Below are 12,347 nucleotides of genomic sequence, written 5' to 3'. Positions count from 1 at the left end.
GCCTTTAATTTAAATACAATAGGGGTTTGTGAAATAAAAGCTGCAATTATTGTGCATTGTGCAATATATGTCAAGTGAAATCATGTGTGTGTAGTGTTTGATGCACTGATCGGTTGGCACTTTCAATTTCGTTGAACATACAATGACAGTAAAGATCTAAATGCCATTGACAATGAAAGGAGAATTTACGTCATATAGTCGCAAATCGGCTTTTGTGCTAAACACAAATATTAAATGCCATTGACAATGAAAGAAGAATTTACGTCTTTGTGTCTGAGCAAATTGACATGTTACGTCATGATGGTGTACGATAATAAGAGCGCCCCCCCACTTCACACGGGTGTGATTTATTTTTTAAAGCAAGTACTCCAGCTCCTTCTATGGACTAGAGCTAGTTATGTACCATCCATTGTTTACACATTACAAACTGATGGCAGCTATAGCATGTTAGCACCGTGCTATCGACGAGGCAGTCTGTATTTTCAGAACCATAAAGTTGCTTCGGATAAACTGGAACTAAAACAATGTCCGCCGGATCCGTGAAAGTACGGAACCAATTCTAGAACCAAAGTTGTTTTCGTGGAAAAGGGGTCATTCATTCACTCACATAGGCCTGTACTGGTGTTGTCTCTGAGAAGGGCCAGTTCTTGCCGCAGGAGACAGATCTCCTCTCTGGACCTGGACACTTCCACCCGGTACAAGGACAAGGTCTTCTCCACCTCTCCACAGATGTCCACAACCGCGGCGGACAGTCGCTCCGACACGAAGGCGCTGAGGTGTAACATGTCGTCTGATCTGATCTCCAGAAATCAGTGGATGTCTGTACAGAGAAGTGTGTGGTGTTGTTGTTTAGTAGTACACACAGCAGGGCTGTGCAGTGCAGAGCAATTTAAATATAATAGTTTGATTGTAACAAAGAACAGTAGAACACACACCGGCGTAAGCAGCGGTCTGTAGTGTAGTGGGCCGTTGTGAGAGTGTTTACTTTAGCCAGCAATTCTTCCGGTGGACGATCTCTTCTTCTGGTTTCCGGCAGGCTCTGCAATCTAGTACAATGCTGCCCTCTACAGTTCGGAGTATCACATTCCCCTCTCCCATATACCGGTAGTCCATTCAGTCACTCAGCCATCGAGTCGGAGTAACTGTGAATTCCTCCCTCAGCACATTTCTGCCATCTCTATTGCCCCGATCATCACCCACATACGGTAATAAACCTCTCCATCAAACAGGGACAGGTCACCCAAGATTTCAAACTGGCCAAAGTAACCCCCTTGCACAAGAAAGGGAGCAAATTAGACCCTGGCAACTACCGCCCTATTTCTATTCTTAGCTTCATCTCGAAAGTGATGGGAAAAATAGTCTATGAACAGGTTGAAAAGTACCGCCTCCTCTATTTGAGAGACCACATCAAACACAAGGTGGACGCTAGGAAAATTGGCAAATGCTGCGGTCATGCTGGACCTCCAAAAGCCTTTTGACACCGTGAACCACTCCATACTGGTTAACAAGCTAAAAGCAATTGGTTTTGATAGCACATCAGTGAGCTGGATGCTCACTGAAAATCTGAAACCCCCACCCACCCCTTTTCTGTATGTTTTTTCCACCCCTTTTCACCTCCTATGATTTCCTGTTTGTGGCTATATAGAAGTGTATATTCGTACGTCTCTACATGTTTTGATGAATTTAAAATGGTGGGCCCTATTGTAAACAAGTGTAATGCTTTATGGTGTCGTCCACTCACAGTTAACAGTTTTTGTATTGAGTTGTACTTGAAATGTTCTGTAATTCTGCAAACTGTCAATACATACTTCAATCAAAGAAGCACACTATCCAAATCTTCTCCACTGACATCATTTAAAAATACCTTTAAGACCTCCCAAGAATACTCCCTGGAAATCAAAAGCCTTAACTAAGGTCTAAACTTACAATAAATAATTCCTCATTTACATATCCTAGTTATATCTCTCCCCATATTATGCCACTGTTGCCACATCAACCTTCCCTTAATGACACGTTTGTTCTTTTTCAATACGTTCATTAATGTAACATGTCTCCAATTATCTAAGACTATACGAGGACCCTATAATTTTGTTTAAAAAAAAATATATATATTATATATATATACATATACATACATACTTTACATTTTACCTTCCCTGATTCCATCATTATAAGCAGAGGCTAGCAGATCGACTAATTCATTTGTACAAGAGCGATAGAACTCATTAGGCAGGGCATCAGGGCCTGGTGATTTAACCCTACACAACTGACCTCATGTTTAGAAAATTCCCCACCGGTAGAATTACGGCCAACCTCCCTTATTTGTATGGAATCAAGAAAAGCATGTAACTTGGATCCATTAATATTGATTATTACCGGTATGTATGTTTGACATGTTTACTTTGGAGTTTCTTTGTATGCATATTTATTACACATCCGTGACACACATACCTGCCTGTAGGCGGAGGCCCTGGGAGATATCATTCAATTTGGTCAATTCCGATTGCATTTCAGCTAATTTCTCTTTATCCTCATCCTTTGTAGCCCATTTGCTTTTGTTTCATTATTTCCCATAATTCAACATATGATTTAGTTAAAACATTGAAACTTTCAGCAATCATCAAGCTCTTCCTTCTTCAATTCCGCAAGCGCACTATTATTTTTTTTAAAACAGTTCACATTTCATTTCCAGAAAAGAAAAACGTATTTTCTGTCCTTACAAATCACAATGATAGAATACAGGTGCACCTTAACTTGTTTCATTGGGTTTTAATACAATTAAGATTTACTGTTAGTGTAGTGGAGGTAGTGCAATAGAAATAGGAATGAATCTACATTTTCACAAGCTTCTCTAACGTAGTTACTAGTTCATACAAACTTTACAGCAGCCATTTGTTGCATTATGAAATTAATTAACAATTGCACAATGTTTTGCCTAATCTGCAAGTTCCATGTAATTTCTGTGTCGGAGCACTGTTATTCACATGAATGTCTGATGACTGCCCTGGACAAGCTGCTTTAGTTCTCAAGCTCTGTAATAGTTGGTCATTTAGCTTTTCATAGTATTTGGATCAACTCTTTCTTGGAAAATATGTGGTCATTAAAAGGACTGTTGTGTTTAGAGCAAAGACAACAGTTTACTTGGAGCTGGTGTACTAGATTTAGTCGACTAACACTTCTATGTGACTAAAATGTGACTAAAACCAAATTAAAATCATTCAAAACACTATGGCAAAAACTCAAATCTAAATTTTCCGTCGAAAACAACACTGCCTTGAATCGTTAAAGGGAACCAAGTCCGTAATCGGACCATTAGTGCCTTTAATTTCTGTTTTTATTGTATGACATGTTCGCGTGCAATGTCACTGTACTTGAATCCCCCGTGGTAGAAATGATACATACTGCATTTATAATTTTTTGTGGGTTTTTAAGTACACATTAGGTTCTGAGCAGATTCATACCGCAGGCCACAAACGGTCACAAGCGTACGGTCTCTCTCCTGCGTGTGTGTGTGTGTGCGTCGTCCTCTCGTGTCTCGTCAGCTGTCCGCTTTGCCTAAACTATTTGCGGCGTGAGGTCTCTTGTCCGAATGCTGGTTGCGCATGTGACTCTTGCGCTGACTGCTGGTGATGAAGAATTTTCCGCACACGGAACACGGGTACGGTTTCTCTCCAGTGTGACTCCTCCTGTGGATGGTCAGACTCTGGCTCTGGCTGAACGCCTTGCCGCAGATGTCACACGCGTACGGCTTCTCCCCGGAATGTATCCTCATGTGCACCACCAGGTGGTCCTTCCTGAAAAACGCCATTCCACAGATCACGCACGCGTGCTCCCGTACGTCCGTGTGCGCTTTAACGTGCACAATCATTTTGCAGTGCTTTGAGAACGTCCTTCCACAAATGTGGCAAAAATGTGACTTGCTGTGGGCGCCTTTTAAATGACTTAACAACTCTTTCGTGGATGCGCAATTTTTCCCACAAACGCCGCATTTGTTGTTGTGCGAGTTTATGTGCTTCGCTAAAGCGCTTGCATAGTGAAAAGCCTTGCCGCACACGGGGCAAACGTTTTTCGATATAGAATTACCACAAGGCGCTGTTGTTGCGACCTCCTCATGACCATCACTTTGCCACTTTTGACCTTTTGCCACATTTAGCATATTTACTGTTTGATTCTCATCACAAGAGTGTCTTTCATCGTCCATCACCCACTCCTCATCACTGACGGCGTCATCGGGGGACAGCGATTGGTACGTAGACTCCATCTCCGCTCCATCTCGGTCGCACGGCTCACTCTTCACGCCATCAGGAGAGGAACCGACCTCCGTCGTGATGATGAACTCGTCCTGCTCTTTTTTTAGTTGCGGCGTCTCGACGTTTGGCCGAGTCATGCAGCTGTTCCACACGTCATGTTCCGTCTTTTCTGAAGGCCCTGGAAGGAACTCACGCCCCACACTGTGGTCCTCTGACTCCTCTGGCTTCTCAAGTGGTGCACCCGGGAACGCCAGGGGTCCTCTGCCCTTCTCCTGCAGGAAGGGGATGTACGCGTGGTCGGGTATGGTGCTTGTGCCCTCGATAGGATCTACAGTTGCAGCCAGGGGAAGACAGTGGGGGAAAAGTTAGAAACAAAGAAACAAGCACACTTGAATGGTGAATGGATCAAGAAAGCTCATACAATAGAAAGAATAGCCATAACTAAAGGCCTTTTCCATTACAATTTAATGGACACTCATTTGATTTTTTAAATTAATCCCTGGTACACCAATCAATCTACACTGAAATGTCCTCTATTTTGGGGATGACTACTGCTAAATATATGTTTGATAAATAATGAGCACTAATGGCTATATAATAACTAAGTGGGGACAGGGAAATATTTGAACAGCTAGAACGGTGGCGGTCATGAGTGTTCTGTCATTTTCATAATGTAATAGAATAGAGGCTTTAAACGCTAGGAAGAACAACACTTCTCATGCCATATCATGATATAAATGTATTCGAAAATCTTAAACAATATCTAGTCTCACATATCTCTCTTTTGGTCGGAGTAAAATGCAGTTCTTTGATGCGCATTAGGATTCGAATGATGCTTCACACGAAACGCACTTTTCCGACAATGTGCAGCAGGATTCGTTTTAATCGCAGTAAAGCTTTCTGGTGTGAAGGTCACCTTATACCCAAGAAGCAGGTCCACAGATAAACATGACCATCACAAAAGTACAACACAATACAGATGCTCTGACTGTCTTGGCTGTCGCCACCTTCCTCAGACAGGAACGATACCCAAGTCGGGCCCAGCAGGGTCTCATAACAAACAATATATAGGTGTGACATGGTGTTCTTTCATTTATATACAGCTTGATCAAAGGGTTGATTGGATTATGACAGGCTTTTAGGCCATGGTGTCGTTGCTCACAGACAAAACCAGACAGAACAGCATGGAACAATACATCAATATAATATATAGATTAAAGTCTTCCCACAACAGTACATTACTTGAATACTATTACTTGAGTATGTGTACTTCAATTATGTAGTATAGCCTATATTTTCTTTCCCTCTTTTTCATACATTGAATAAACAAATAGGCTTTTTTTGGCCCACAACATTTCGGAAGCCCCGTTTCAAATAGTGAAAGTGAGTGCCTTGTGAGTTTTTTTTTTTGTAGAGTGGCTATTTTCAGTATTATTGATCTTTTAAGAATTTCAACACAGCAGCACTGCATTTATATTGAGAAAATGTGCTTTGTAATAACTTAGACCAGGTCATGAGTATCTATACTATATTGCTTGCTCTGGGTGGATCTTTGTTGGTTTGTAAAGTGTCTTGAGACAACTTGTTGTGATTTGACACTTTAATACATTTTTATTTAATTTAATTGAATAAGTACTCACGTACTGGTGTTGCCCTACCCAGCTAACATTTCCCCGCTAGCTACCGCCTCCCGCTGTCGCCTTCACAGCGTAGCACGCCCGGGCTGGCTTGGACTTCCCCCCGCTGTCCCCGCGACAAACGATCACGCCTCAGTTAGATTTTCATTCCTCTGCGCAACAGTGTGCATTTACAGCCCTCGTGACGCTGTCCTGAGGCTTGCCCCCCCCGCCCCTCTCTTCTCTCTTTCTTTTGCGTTCTCTCTCTCTCTCTCTCTCTCTCTCTGACAAGGATGTGCATCTTATGTATAAAATAAATCAATAATAATAATATTATATTTTGTAGGATTATTATGTTTTTTTTTTAAACTATTATTGAATATAATTAAGTGGATTCTTCTTCTACTTCTTCTTGCAGCTATATTTACTTATAATTTTATTTTATTTATTTATAATTCTACACTTTACTGTGGTCGTGCAGTAAATTCACCCGTGGGCCGTGAAGCCTGGGACCGAGGCTTCACCCGGCATGCACTGCGGCTTCTCTGAGTCTGTTGTTGACTTGTTGTTGTACGGTGGAGGCAGAAGACAAGACTCTCCGTCCAACAAATGCTTATATTAGTTCTTACACAGTTTTTCTCCGGAGAAATTCAGTTGAAAGGTCAGTGTATTTTTATATCCGATATCTACCGTGTGTAGTGTAATTTCACGTGTTAGAATCGTTTCGATCTTTATCTGTGTATGTTTCCCTCTAGCTAGCTAGCCTAGCTACCTGGGCAATCTATTGTTTGGACGAGGGGATAGCATTAGCAAACGTATAACTCATGCTATTTTAACAGGCTTGTAACTTCTTATTGTGTTGATAAGTCCTTAAACACAATTATTCGAATTAGATAAGATTTGATACGTTGCTTGTGTAGACTACATAAACAGCATTTAGCTGTAAATCACATTTTTTGTCATTCTTTCAGAACTTCTCCTATGGTACCACATCAATACAGCATGGGGTCTGTGTGTATGTGGGGTCTGCAAGGCTAAATCTTCGTCAAATGTCTGTCTTGCAAATGTAAAAAATATCACATAGTAGGCTAATGTTTAAAACAGACTTTTTTTGTTATTCTATTATAGGTGCAGATGCAGTGACCAAAATGAGCATTGCCATGCAGGTACGTTCTGAGCCATTTCTTTTACTCTTCTCTCTGTTGTCTCCTCTAGTTAGTGCTTTTGCTAGGCCACAATTGCAAATAAAGATTTGTCTAATTACAACACATTTTGATTTAATTTTTGTCATTTTAGTCATTTTGTTGTTTTATTCTAAGCCTGATTTTTACACTTGGTTGCATGCTGAATATAGCTGGTCTACAAGCTCGCAGCACATTGTGTGCTTGTAGATCTTCTGTTTTCATCAAATTGATTTTATGTACATACAATGTTTACCATTTTGTTGTTACTGTGATTTCAGACACAGGACTTGGATCTGTTGGGCGTACAAACGGTAAGAACATTTCTACCACTGAATTAAGGTTGCATGCTACAAGCTCTCTTGCCTCAAGTTTGCTGTTACATTTGAAAGAAATTTGACTTGAATTTGATTTCATTTTACAGACAAGGTGACATGCTGTACAGAGCTGAGACATCGTTCTTTAATTTAAGGTAATTGTTCATTTTACCAAGGACAGAAAATTGGCACCCAACAATGTGTAACTGTGTACCATTGTTACCATCATAACATTTTAAATGACTGAGGTGTATTATGATGAGTACTGTGGCACTCTGTGCCACACTATGAGCTTGTAGATCTGCTATTTTTCAACAGATAACGGCTTTTAAAATAATGTTTAAAACCTATGAGGCGACACAGATGCGTCCTCAGGTCTAAATGGGTTAAGGCAGTGGTTCTCACAGCCATCAAAACGTTATCCCACATTTCACAGCAGTGATGGTAGGTAGGCCTATGATTAAGGTGAAAATAATTTATTTAATTAATTCTGTGATTTCAGACGAACTTTCGCTGGAGGAAGACCTATCGACTTCAAATGCAACCTCTGCTGGAAAGGCTACCACCAGTCGGGTTTCCCTGACCCTCTACTATACGCAACATCCAGACCTCAAGGAACGCACCCAGCTTCCGTGCTCGGACATACAGACACGGGGACATACACACATTGCTACGCTCAGAAACTCCTGACTCCACTCAGAAGAGAATTGGTGTTTTAAAGACTTAAGCACTTAAACTTGAGAACTGATATGTCTTCTAAATCCTCACAGATTTTAGTTAAAACGTTTGCTACAAAAGAATATATATTTACAGATTTGTGCCACATTTTCACGATGTTTCAAAATTAGCAAATCTACAAGCTCGTTTTCAACAGCTTACAGCTTTTTAAATAATGGTTAAAGTGGCTAAAACCAGGGGATCTTGGACTTCAGTGACAGGGACCTGGGGTCTGAGAGCCGGAGACGTTGGACAGGGTGCATTCTGGAACTTCTGCTGGCGGCCACCACCAGTCAGGCTTCATAAAGGAAGGAAACGGACAGGCACGGCAGGCAGCTCATCAAACGGTGGTCCGTGGCTCAAATGCTGAATAACTTTGGCATGAAAAGGGTTCAAACCCACCGCTATAGGGGTTTCCAAATGGACTCTTGAATGTATGCTGCACGATTTCTTGCTCAAAAGGTGAATCTCGATTGTGTGTTCTGTTTATTGCTGTGTAACTGTTATTGCAACATTACCGGGCTTACATAACTAACTCCACACAGAATAGACTTGGTGTTTATAAGAAATTAAACTTGAGAACTGATTCCATCCTAAATCCTCACAGATTTTAGTTAAAACGTTCACTGTGTTTGGGCCACATTTTCACGATTTTTCAAAAATAGCAAATCTGCAAGCTCGTGAGCTTGTAGATCTGAACGACTTTTAAAATTATGGTTAAAGTGTTAAAATGGTATGACTGTTTTCTGAAAAGCCTAGATGTTTCTGTATCATTGGTGTTCAAACGATTTACTCCAATCTGAAAATATGTCGTTCCAGGGACCGCACTACGAGCTTGTAGGTCTGCTATTTAGTTTTATCCTGAAAATGTGCAAATCTTTGAATATATATTGTTTCAGAGCAAACGTTTTTAACTCATCTTTGCTTCTGGGTAGTCCCTGGAACAACATATTTTCAGATACTGTAGGTGTCAGCGGCCAATTTCATAATATTTCTGGGGTCCTTGACATAACATAATTTGAGAACCACTAATATAGAAACATAGGTTTTTCTGAAAACTGTGTGGAAATGTGGACACAATCTTATCCAACATGTTCTGGTGGTTTCAGTAAAGTTGGTGTTTTACTGTTTTATAGATTTTAGAAGCCAGTGGTTCTCAAAGAGTGGTCTTAAAGTGCATTCTCAGCAAAATTACATAAAAATCAACCACTTGTATTCTAAACTTGGTTGTTTACATATTTTTTCTATGTGCCTATGTTTAATGGCTGTCTAAATGATTTCATTGTAACTTTTTTTTTCCTAATAAAGAAACAAAATTAAGTATACATTTGCTGCTTTATTATGTTTCTATAAATATGTGGGAGGGAGGTGAGCATGGGGGAGGATCGAGGGGTGCGGGGTCGCAATATATATGGGGGGGGGGGGGGGGGGTGGTGTCATAAGACAGCTCCACGCTGTCCTGCTGCTGCCTTCGTTAGCTGACGTTCGAGTCGCGGCAGAGAAGCGGGGCGCCGGCTACACGCGCGTCGGCGCGCACGGCACACGCTGATCAAGAACGACGCGGCCACATCGTGCGACGCGCCCGGCGGAGGACACGATCGGCGGCGCGCGGCGACCGCCTCCCGCAGGCGGCGCGCCATGACTTGCTAGCTGGGTAGCTGAGCCTCTGATTCCATAGCTCTAATGCGTTGCAACGCATTAGAGCTATGGATCAGGGCTAGTGTTGTCCATCACTGGCCAATTTGCCCCTACTGTACCAGCTCTGGTCCATAGCGTAGAAGGACTTCTCATGAACTCCTTTTATGTGCCCTCGGTCCTTAGACTCTTCGCTCATTCTGTAGCCCCTTATGTGCCCTCTCCCTACGCTCATTATGTAGCTCCGGAATGAGCGTAGTGCTGAGGGAACATAGTGGGGCTACTTATTCTGTAGCTACTGAATGAGCGTAGGGACCGAGGGCACATATGGGGATAGACCAGAGCTAGTTCAACTTCTGTACCAGCCATTGTTTACATAATACAAACAAGCTAGCAATGCTAGCTCTGACATACAGTATACATCATACTGCCTCGCTAGCACGGTGCTAACATGCTAGGCTAGCATCTTAGCACCGTGCTAGCGAGGCAGTCTGTATTTGCAGAGCCCTAAAAGTTGTTTCGGATATCAAACTGGAACTGGAACCAAAACACTACCCCCCGTGAAAAGCACAGAACCAGTTCTAGAACCAAAGTTGTTCTCGTGGAAAAGTGGTCATTAATTCACTCACACAGGCCTGTGGTGTTGTTGTCTCTGAGAAGGGCCAGTTCTTGCCGCAGGAGACAGATCTCCTCTCTGGACCTGGACACTTCCACCCGGTACAAGGACAGGGTCTTCTCCACCTCTCCACAGATGTCCACAACCGCGGCGGACAGCCGCTCCGACACGAAGGCGCTGAGGTGTAACATGTCCAGAGATCAGTGAAAAATATACAGATACAGAGAAGTGGTGGGTGATGTTGTTGTTTCCCCCACAAGTCTCTGAACGAATCGCGTGTAGGAATTACAAATGCAGATTGGTCACTCTTTACACGGAATGTCGCGAAAACATCCTTAAAACACTGTACACACAGCACGGCTGTGCACTGCAGAGCAAACTTATAATTGCGAGTTGCGACCGAAGGAAAGCCCCCACTCAAAATCCCCATGCATGGGGTAAGAAAGTCCCCGTATTCATTGTGCCCAGGTCTCGTGACATCACTATGACATCAGGGATAGTCACTCAAAATCCCCATAGGTCTCGACCGTCTCGTCACGTGACAGTGTAATGCTTTATTGGGTCTTTAGTTGTGCTTGAAATGTACTGAATTCTGCAAACTGTTAATACATATTTCAATCAAACAGATCACTATGACATCATCATGGATCATGATAGTAAATCAGGGATCATAATCATACAAGTAAGACGCGCAAACGCGTGAAGCGAACGCAGCTCGTGTGTGTGCATGTCTGTCTGTCTGTGTGTCTGTCCCACTGTTACTGTATATGTGGACCTGGCCCTTTTGTGCCCATATATGGAGCTGAGTGATTCACAAATCACTCAGCTGCATATATGGGCACAAAGGGGACACACACAGACAGACACACAGACAGACATGATCTGCTAGGTCTCATAGTAAGTGCTCACTGCCCTGCGTTCGCAATCAATAGTAAATGTGACCTGCTGTCACAATTAAGCCCATACGGCATGGAGATCCCTGATGTCATCAATATTAGTATATATGTCAGAACCTGTTCTGATATGATGATCCTTCCCCATCCTTCCTCTTCGATGTCAGACAGATGTCTATGTCTGCCCCAAAGTTATTAGTGCAGCCATACCGGACCCAGAACTAGAGTGTACAAACCCTGTACACTCGAGACACTGCCACCACTGCCACCCTTAGATGAGAAATGAGAATGTGGTACTTTGATTTAAAGTATTTCAACAGCATGACTTTATCAACCTACAATGAGAGCATGAACACCCAAACTAGATATTCAACTTCATGTTCACTAGATAAGATGGAACAAGACAGAGGTGTTACACTTTTTAGTTGTTTGGCTATTTTGCTATATTAGTTATTAGCCGTGTAGCTCTATAAAATTAAACAAAAATATCACTACCGTATTTTTATATAACTGGCGGACAAGCCAGCATCAATTTATAAGTCACACCCATGGTGAACGATTATAGTGAAGACATGATGAAGAAAACTGAATAATATTTCATTACTGGTGGAGGTTTGCCAAAAGGAAATTGTAAGAACAACCCTCCTGCATTTAACCCATCCTAACTAAGTAACAGGAGCGCTGGGCACTACGGGGCAGCACCTCAGGGAGCAGGTAGAAGTCATGTGTCTTGATTTCTCAGAGACACTGCAGGGTTTCCAAAAACATGCCAACTCTGTCAAAATACGGGAAATGTGCGTCACAAACTCACAATGACAATCCCCTGGGGAGAAAATTTCAGGAACATAAGGCTGACGGTTCAAATCTGTCTGTCGCACGTCCAAAACATAAAAGGTGACTAAAGTCTAAATATGTGCATACATCAAACCGAAAATGGCTACATAATAGCCACATTTTTCTTCTCTCTTGTTTTCATCTTTTTTCTCTCTTCTTCTTTCTTCAGACAAACACTATCCATTATTTATGTATTAACAATGAACTTGTTAACTAAGTATGGTATTGACTATTTATAATGTGCTGTTCTGCTGAGTATGACCAGTAAAAGAGTAAACATTGCATCAT

At 42.0% G+C, this 12,347-nt stretch overlaps 1 protein-coding gene across 1 annotated transcript; it reads right to left on the bottom strand.

Moving 5' to 3' along the window:
- Positions 1-2,805: 2,805 nt before the first annotated feature.
- Positions 2,806-10,775, bottom strand: LOC308324080 (uncharacterized protein). Its single transcript, XM_080775994.1, has 2 exons — positions 10,346-10,775; positions 2,806-4,578 (listed from the first exon to the last, which is right to left on the bottom strand). The coding sequence occupies exons 1-2, from the start codon at positions 10,521-10,523 to the stop codon at positions 3,539-3,541; spliced, it is 1,218 nt and encodes a 405-aa protein (XP_080632120.1). The 5' UTR covers positions 10,524-10,775; the 3' UTR covers positions 2,806-3,538.
- Between the last annotated feature and the right edge of the window lie 1,572 nt (positions 10,776-12,347).

Source organism: Protomyctophum bolini, assembly GCF_963924005.1.
Source record: "Protomyctophum bolini genome assembly, chromosome: 11".
Classification (NCBI taxonomy): domain Eukaryota; kingdom Metazoa; phylum Chordata; class Actinopteri; order Myctophiformes; family Myctophidae; genus Protomyctophum; species Protomyctophum bolini.
This window is presented reverse-complemented; position numbering and strand designations above follow the sequence as displayed.

Bases quoted from the DNA above. Each gene is read 5' to 3' on its own strand.
- LOC308324080 (XM_080775994.1), bottom strand. From the start codon at position 10,523: ATGTTACACCTCAGCGCCTTCGTGTCGGAGCGGCTGTCCGCCGCGGTT. The intron at 4,579-10,345 runs GTGAGTGAATTA...CTGCAACTGTAG, and splicing joins CAACAACACCACAGGCCTGT to ATCCTATCGAGGGCACAAGC.